A 9,366-nucleotide genomic window follows, 5' to 3' on the forward strand; every position below is an offset into this window, starting at 1 on the left:
TTGAGGTATACATGGTGACGGTGAGGGGTGTGCGGTGCTATTGAGGAGGTATACATGGTGGTGGGGGTGTGTGCGGTGCTTTGAGGTATACATGGTGACGGTGAGGGGTGTGCGGTGCTATTGTGGAGGTATACAGGGTGTGCGGTGCTATTGAGGAGGTATACATGGTGGTGGGGGTGTGTGCGGTGCTTTGAGGTATACATGGTGACGGTGAGGGGTGTGCGGTGCTATTGAGGAGGTATACATGGTGGTGGGGGTGTGTGCGGTGCTATTAAGGATGTATACATGGTGGTAGGGGGTGTGCAGTGCTATTGAGGTATACATGGTGACGGTGAGGGATGTGTGGTGCTATTGAGGTATACATGGTGACGGTGAGGGGTGTGTGGTGCTATTGAGGAGGTATACATAGTGTAGGAGGGCTGTTGAGGTATTTATTGTTGATTTGTTTTCTGTTCCAGTTTGGGACCCATCCCCTATTGAACTCTGATGTTGATCTGTCTGTGATTGCCAGTGACCAGCGCTGTGACAGCTTCTCGTGAGTTTATTGTGTTTCACCACAATTCACTGATCAATTCTCAAGCAGCCCCAGGTCCCTCTGTCCCTGCCCGTTTAGAATTGTGCATTTAAATCAATGGTACCTCTCTCCATTCCTTGTCTGGGTTTTTGAAATTCTCATGGCTTTGGGAGGAGTGTTTTTGTATAAGGGAGGTCATGTACAACTACTTTATGAAGGATTGATGTGATCTGTGGATAAAGGGAGCCTGCAGCGGTTATCACAGAAAACCCAAACTCTATTTTAGTTCACTCGTGAGTGTGTGTCTCGCTTGCTGGGCCGGCATTTAATGCTAGTCCCTAATTGTCTCAAAGGTGGTGGTGCAGTCCATTAGGTGTCGGTGGCATATGGGAGGGAGTGCCAGGTTTTTGACATAGTGACAGTGAAAGAGAGTGATATATTTCCAAGTCAAGATGGTGAGTGGCTTGGTGGGGAACTTGCAATGTCAACAGTGCAGGGGAGCTCACCTTAGGGGTGTTCTCATTATCTGTTGTTCTTTTCCTTCTCCGTGTAAGGGTTGCGGGTTAGGATGCTGCTGAAAATGTGTTGCTGGAAAAGCGCAGCAGGTCAGGCAGCATCCAGGGAACAGGAGAATCGACGTTTCGGGCATAAGCCCTTTTTCAGGAATGAGGAAAGTGTGTCCAGCAGGCTAAGATAAAAGGTAGGGGGGAGGGGTGTTGGAAATGCGATAGGACGTCTCTCATGTTCCTTGGATGCTGCCTGACCTGCTGCACTTTTCCAGCAACACATTTTTAGCTCTGATCTCCAGCATCTGCAGTCCTCACTTTCTCCTTTGCGGGTTAGGATGATGCAGTCTGAGCAGATTGCTGAATTTCTGTCATGCATGTTTTAGATAGCATTCACTGCTGCTACTGAGTGTTGTTAGTGTTTAATTCCTCACCTTGTTGGACAAGAAATGTCTGCCAGACTTCTTTAATTAAAAACAAAATCAGTTGTTTAAAGGGAGAAAAAAACTTATTCTTAAAATAAATAATAAACTGTAATTATGATCTAAATAATGATGGAATATTAAAACTTTCCATTCCAACCCACAGGCACACGTGTGCACAAATACAATTTGTGCTGAGGTGGTAGTGTTTTTCTTTGTAAAGGGATGAAACAATTCCTGTGTCCAAAGGTCTGGAAGCAAATGATAGAATGTGACCTAACGTCCACTCTTTCCTGTCGATGTTGTTGAATTGCTGACAGTTGTAAAAGTAATTCCTGTCGTGTGAGGACCAGAGGGCTGCCTTGTCAGGGTGAGCAGGGGGAGGGAGGGAGGGAGGAGGGAGGGGAACGGTGATGGTCTAACCTGGGGCTCACCGTGTCCCAGACAAGGGACGAGGTTGGACTTCCAAATTGACCTCAACTGATATGAGAGTTAAACTTACACCATTGACATCGAGCTGCAACACAGAGCAGCTATCCAACCAACAGAGTTCACTTTTTCTTCTATGATTAAGACAGTAGAGGCTATCTTTTATCTGCTTGATAGTTTTGCTTAGCTGTTTCTCCAAAGTCATGTCGAACAAAGAAATCTGTAAGCAATAAACTGGCAGTCTTGTTGTGTGAAATCCCTTTTGGATGAACGACTGTAATAACGTAGAATTCTTCATCGAGATAAACTTCAAATGAGCGGTTGGAGAGAGGAGCACAGCCAAAGCAAGTGTGTAATTCTGGGAGTTTGGTGCAGAGGGGATGAGGTGCTTTTTCCTTTTTTTTTGGTTGATCGTATGTAAGGTCGTTTTAAACAGCTAAAGAGAGGGCCAGCACAAAACAGGAGTGACATTATGGGAAAACAGTAAGTTATTTAGTTAGCATCGTTGCTATTTTGATTATCTGTAGTAAAATACTTTCAGATTAAAGATAAATAGGAGAAATGAAAAATCAGTGATGTCGTAAGAAAGCAGTGAGTTGACTGACTGAACTTGTAAGGGCCTATCTTTAGAGGTTAATTACCTAAATAGTATTTACTTTAAAAAAAAATTATTTACTGAAAATTAACTGAAAAGGAGATGCACTAGAGATAATTAACAGTCAGAATTAGAAACAGGTGATAATGGACAAAAGGTAAAGGGACTATGTAAATTTTACATTTTAAGTCATGGCAGGTGAAGTTAGCCAGTGGAACTTGTGTGTCCTGTCATATTTGGGAAATCACACACCTTACTTGAGTGGTGGCTGGAGATAACCATAGCACATCCATGAGGCTGAGAGTTACATGGGTAGCAAGGCACTGCAGGAACAAAGGGAATGGGTGACCACCAGGCGGTCAAGAAGAAACCAGCAGGTGGTGTAGGGGACACCTGGGTCCTGTTCACAAATTGCTTTTCCCTTTGGAAGCTGATGAGGGTACTGGTTCCTCAAGGGAATGCAGACAGAGCCAAGCTTCTGGCATCACTAGCAGTCTGAGTGTACAGGAGGTGGGGAAGAAGAAAGCAAGAGCAGTACTCTTAGGGGATTTGTTAAATGGGGAACAGAGAGATGTTTCTGCAACTCCAAGATGTTGTGAAGCCTCCGCAGTTCCAAAGTCAGGGATATCACTGAGCAGCTGCAGGGCACCCTGAAAGGAGAGGGTAACTAGTCAGACACATGGTACAGAAGGGTGCCACAATATAGATAGAATGAGCTGAAAATATGTTGCTGGAAAAGCGCAGCAGGTCAGGCAGCATCCAGGGAACAGGAGAATCGACGTTTCGGGCATAAGCCCTTCTTCAGGAATGAGGGCTTATGCCCGAAACATCGATTCTCCTGTTCCCTGGATGCTGCCTGACCTGCTGCGCTTTTCCAGCAACACATTTTCAGCTCTGATCTCCAGCATCTGCAGTCCTCACTTTCTCCTCATAGATGGAATGAGGTCTTGCATCAAGAGATCATGGATCTATGCTATAGCTGGTCCTCAAAGTTATAACCTCTGGATTACTCCTTGTGCCTCATGCTAGTGAGTAGAGAAATAGGAGAGTAGGACAGATGAATTGGTGACTTGGAGTTGGTGCAGGAGGGAGGGGTTTAGATTCCTGGATCTCTGGGACTGTGTCTGGGGAAGGTGGGATCTCTACAAGCAGGATGGTCTGCACCTGAATCAGAATGGGACCAGTATCTTTGTGGGAAGATTTGCTGATGATATTGTAGGGAGTTTAGACTAGTTCAGCAGGAGGAGAACAGCACTTGGCGCTAAAGGGATCAGAGTGTGGGGGTTGAAAAGCAGGAACATGATACTAAGGTGGATGATCAGCCACGATGATCATATTGAATGGTGGAGCAGGCTTGAAGGGCCGAATGACCTTTCCTCCTGTTTTCTATGTTTCTGTGTAATGCTCCGTACACAATATACTGTTTGTACTGTCATTCCTGGGACACACTCTTCCTTAATTCCTGCAAATCTCATCATAGCGTTTTGAGAACTGTTCTGTGCAGTTTGCTGTTCCCCACAGTTGAGAGTGAAGGTGCTGATTTGCAATTTTGTTCTCTGTAGGGGTGCAGACCTGTCCGCACTGGTACGTGAAGCTTCCATTAATGCCCTGAGACAGCATCTGTCTGGCCAGCCCTCCGAACAAGCCCCAGGTAAGAGTATTAACCCAATGTGAGGTAGCCTGTCTCTGCAGTCTTCCCCTTCAGTGATTGGATCTCCCACCCCAAGTCCATGAGCCTCTGTCGCCGCTTTCCTCCCCCCCCACACTTTACAGAGTTCCCACCTCTACCCAAGTCTCTGAATCCCAGCTCCTGCTGCCCAGAGTTTCCGGTCCATTTCTTCCTATTTATCTTTATATTTATTATAACCTTTCAGCTCCCAGCTCAGGAATACGGGTGGCACGACATCATTTCGAAGCAGCCTTTGAGAAAGTGAAGCCTTCCGTGAGTAAAAAGGTGAGATCATAGAGTAATAAGCAGCGGTATTCAGAGTGTACACACTACTGTTCTGACTGTGACTGCAGGATTACATGATAATTAAATCTCAATACTGCACAGTCCAGCCCATCCAGGTAAATTGGTTGATTCAAACACCAAATGACCAATCCCACACTTCGCCTGCTAACCAGAATAAAAGAAACACCCACCAAGCTCCGATAAGAACTTAAAGGATTCTGTTTATTAGGGTCAAGATTTATTCTTAAAGAAAATGGCAAACTCTAGTCTATACCTCCACCATAATCTCGAATTGAAACTATATTCCCTTTATCCCAAACATAGACTCTCACGACAAAAACAAGTTCTCTGCAGAGATTGTGGGATTTTTTTTTAAACAGGAGGAAAACTGATATGGATCAGTTGTCTGGAACCAAAGGGTGAAATATGTTCATTTCTCATATTGGCTGAAATTTCCTTTCACCTGGCCGAGTTACACAGATTGATGGTCTCCGTCCAGTTCTGACTCCAATCAACTTGGTTCCTAGTTGTTGAGAATTGTTCACAGTCTTCTACGTCAGGCTTCAGCAGGTGGAGAGACATCACTAAAAGCTGATGGATAATTTCAGCAAAGGATAAGGCAGCCAAACGGATTGTTGACCTTTTATTTCAAAGGGAATTGATTATAAAAATAGGGAGGTTTTGCTAAAACTATACAGGGCAATAATGGAGGAGTTAAAATCACCTACTACAACAACGGAGTTAGTTTTACACCTTTGCATGATCTGCCTGTGTATCTGTCCCTCAATCTCCTGCTAGCTGTTGGGAGACCTATGGTATAACCCCATCATAGAGATTGCACTTTACTTAATCCTGAGCTGTACCCATAAGGCCTCGCTGGAAGAGCTCTCCAAGATGTTCCCTCTCAGTGCAACATTCTCCTTAATCAGGAATGGAAAGTTCTTGAAGAATTTTACGGGACAGATATGGAGAGGTTGCTTCGCCCAAAGAGAGAGTCTCGCACTAGAGGGCATCATCTCAGTATAAAGGGTTGTTTAGTTAGAAAGAATTTCTTCTCTCGGAGGGTAGTGAATTTGTAGAATTTTTCTACCTCAGAAAGCTGTAGAGCTGTTGACTACACTCGAGGCTGAGATAGACTGGTTTTCGATCAGTACAGGGAATCAAAGGTTATGGAGGAAAGGTAAGAAAGTAGAGCTGAAGATGATCAGAGCAGCCAAACTTGCATTGAATGGTGAAGTGGACTCAGTGTGCTAACTGGCTTGCTTCTCCTCCTCTGGTCTAAATACTATAACATAGACCCTCTGCCAGATTTCCAGGGACAATTTCAGAGAACCTCTGGGATATTTCTCTAACTCTGCCTTCTGGCTCTGCAAAACAGCATTTTAAGATTGCAGAGGGTTGCTAGGCAACCATTAGCATACACTCTCTTGTCTTCTCAAAGCCAGATTTAATTTTCTCTACTAATTACAGCAACAAACCCTCTCTCTTATTTATGTCCTTGAAAATTTACCCAATCTGTTTCTCCAAAGTCCAAAGCAGACGGCTTTAGTTATTGTCAAATGGGTTACAGCTATGTACTATTTAACATCACTCCAAGCAGTTCTATGATTCTTTTACCAACCAGAAAATGTCCAAGTAATTCAGTTTCTTCCGGATTCTTTCATTGCCTTTAAATGTGGACGTATATTCCCAACAATAGTGCGCACAGCTAATCAATCCCACTCCACAGTTGCCTCAACCCATTCCCCCATCCCCAAAATACACTGTACCCCTCCGTTTCCCCCTCCGACCCCCATTCCTCCAGCCAGCCCCGCTCAATTCCTCTCGCTCTTCCTCCATCCTGCCCGACTGTAAGACTATAAGTAGTAGGAACAGGAGGAGGCCATTTGGCCCCTTGAGCTTGCTCTGCCATGCAATAGGCTCATGGCTGATCTGATGTTCTTCGCATCCACTTTTCTGCATTTTCTCCATAAGCCTTGATTCTCTTCATAATCAAGAATCTATCTATCTGCCTCAGCCTTAATTATACCCAAGGAACTCCTTGTCATAGAGAACTGTGGGAGCAAAGACTCTCAATCCTCTGAGAGAAGAAATCCCTCCTAATTTCAGTCTTAAATTGGTGTCCCTTTATTCTGAGACTGTGCCCCTTGGTCCTAGACCCCCCTCATGAGGGGAAACATCCTCTCAGTATTGACCCGGTCAGACTCCTTAGAATCTGATTATGTTTCAATGAGATCATCTCTCGTTCTTCTAAACTCCAGGGAGTAGAGTCCCAACATTTTTCACCTTTGCTTTTAAATTAATCTCCTATTTTATCTGAGTGAACCTTCTCTGAGCTTCTTCCAATGAGATGGTATCTTTGCTTAAATAAGGCAGTGCTCCAGATGTGGTCTCCCCAGCACCTTCTACAGTTGCAGTAAGACATCCCTACTCTTATACTCCAACCCATTGAGGTAAGGGCCAACATTCCATGAACGTTCCTGATTACCTGCGGTACCTGTGTTTGTGCACAGATCCCCTAAAACTAGAGCCAGGAGGAAGAATCTCTGGATCAGGGTAGGCCATGTCAGTCTACGATGTGGTGGAATTGCTTCACTCCGAAGTTGCTGAATCTTTGAAATTCTCTGTTCCAGAGGATTTGGAGGCTCAGCCATTATGTACATTCAAGTTTGAGACCGATAGGTTTCTATAGATTAAGAGGAACCGGGGTTATGAGTCAGTGCTGCCGAAAAATGGCTCTGAAGTAGAAGATCAGCCAGGATCGGATTGAATGATGAAATGGACCTGAATGGCCTCCCTATTCTTACTGCCCTTGTTCTAGTGAACGGAGATATCTGTTCAGTTTGTCTTTGAGTTTGAGATAAAAAGCTTCAGCACAATGTGTTTTCAACATTAAGACAGTGAGGAGTTTGGATCTGGAATGCATTGTGTAACAGTATGCTGGAGGTATGCTCCAGGATGTCTTTCAAAGGGAGTTTAGATCAGAGTGGGGCTGGAAAAGCACAGCAGGTCAGGCAGCATCCGAGGAGCCGGAAAATCGACATTTCGGGCAAAAGCCCTTCATCAGGAATAGAGCTGTATTCCTGATGAAGGGCTTTTGCCCAAAACGTTGATTTTCTTGCTCCTTGGATGCTGCCTGACCTGCTGTGCTTTTCCAGCACCATTCTAATCTAGACTCTGGTTTCCAGCATCTGCAGTCCTCACTTTTGCCCTGTCTTTCAAAGGGAACTGGGTCATTATTGGAAAAGCAAGTTCTTGCAGTCATGTGTGTTTATTAATCATAGATTCTCAGTTAAGTCAGTCAATGCTGGATGTTAATACACTTATGTTCGTTTTGTCAATTCCTCTCCACCTCTGTCTCCAACCTGCCTCCACCTCCTCCTGTTGTTGCTTCCTTGCCTCCTTTCATGTCACATTCTTTTCTGGCTTCTCTGGCCTTTCCTCACCCACTGTCTCATTCTCTTCTGATCTCCTTTCCAGGACCAGTTGATGTATGAAATGCTGCGACAGTCTCTCAGCCAGTCTTTGTGATGGACGTGGTTCTTGTTGCTTTCCCTTGGCTTTTGTTTGGAGTCTTTCTGCACAGGATTTTGCTGTAACATTTACAGGAACTTGAATGACTTCATGCACATCTCACTGAGTGGGCTGCACTTCCTGAGTACATGGGTATTATTAGAAGTACTTAGCTTCCCTGACTTAATTCCTGTCACCAGGATCAGTCTTGGGCAGTCACTTTGAGGAGGCGAACATGGCTATGATAGTGTTTCAAATTGTAATGCCTCCAAGAAACTTCTTCCCTGGGGTAATGAACCCTTTTGTGGGATTTCCCCTTAGGTTACAGTCTGTCTTGGTAATATTCCCTCTTGCTGACTGATGGCTGCTTTGTATTTTATTCTAAGACACAGGCTTGTGAAAAAATAAAGCAGCTGGTGTATTAAAAAGGGCAGTCTGTTTGTCTTACATTTGGAAAGGAAGTGGTTTGTTGAGAATGCTGGAACACTGACATCTTTGAAGTGAAATGTGTGAGATGGTGATCTGCAGCTACCTGTCACCTCTTAACCTTGCCACACATTTCCCACCACTTTAGCTGGAAATGGTCATTGACTCTACAGCAACAGGAAAGGACACTGTGACAAGCTCCTCATGTCTGGAAAGCACCAGCTCCTCCTCTGCTGGACACAAAATATCACATTGTACAGGAACATTCGAGGAAACTGTAACAATTTCCCAGTGTCACTGGGAAGGCCTTTGCATGAGCCATTGTACCAGATTTCCATCAACTAACCTGTAAAACGGACCCAGAACACACAGGAGTTCTTGAGCAGGCAGAGCAACAGGAGACATGATCTGCATTTGCTTTTTTTTATTTCAAAATATACTTTATTCATAGAAATAAATCTTTGGTATTTGTATAATTTGTCATGTCGTTCATAGATATATACATTGCATGTCTTAACATTGCAAAGAACAGATTGGATTAATCGAATTTACAGTTATCCTATTTACAGTTCCCTTTATTAACCATCCAGTCTCTTATAATTTAGCTGTGGCTTCAGCAGAACCCACCTACCGAGTGGGTGCCCTGTTATACGATAGCAAATGAACCTTTAATAACCCCCAGTTTATGAGAGAGAGTGAGGATTCCCTGGAAAAGCAAAAGGGGCCCTCATTGAATCCAGTTGGACTGGTGTTACTGTTTCTCAGGTATTTTTTTCTCTCGAGCAAAACGCATCCATCTATCTTTGTGTCTGTCTTGTTATTTATGGGGGTTGATAATTCCTAGTTTTGTTTGTCTGTGGTTAGAATGTATTTCTTTGTAATTAATAATACTTTTTTAAGTAGAGAAACCTGGTCAGTGTTTTCTGTTAACAAGGTTTCATTGGACAAGAAAATTGAAAACTTCTGAATAATTAAATCTTAAAGTGTCATGATGACTCCAGGAATAG

General features: G+C 44.0%; 1 protein-coding gene across 1 annotated transcript in view; it reads left to right on the top strand.

The window, feature by feature from the left end:
• The window catches only part of nvl (nuclear VCP like), a 70,139-nt gene extending 61,307 nt beyond the window's left edge, over positions 1 to 8,832 (top strand). The window contains exons 20-23 of the mRNA XM_043675565.1: positions 459 to 535; positions 4,029 to 4,117; positions 4,341 to 4,420; positions 7,901 to 8,832. Of these exons, the coding sequence (XP_043531500.1) occupies positions 459 to 535; positions 4,029 to 4,117; positions 4,341 to 4,420; positions 7,901 to 7,951 (297 nt within the window). The 3' untranslated portion in view covers positions 7,952 to 8,832. The remainder of the gene's footprint in view (positions 1 to 458; positions 536 to 4,028; positions 4,118 to 4,340; positions 4,421 to 7,900) is intronic.
• The last annotated feature ends 534 nt before the right edge of the window (positions 8,833 to 9,366 follow it).

Source organism: Chiloscyllium plagiosum, chromosome 3, assembly GCF_004010195.1.
Source record: "Chiloscyllium plagiosum isolate BGI_BamShark_2017 chromosome 3, ASM401019v2, whole genome shotgun sequence".
NCBI lineage: Eukaryota > Metazoa > Chordata > Chondrichthyes > Orectolobiformes > Hemiscylliidae > Chiloscyllium > Chiloscyllium plagiosum.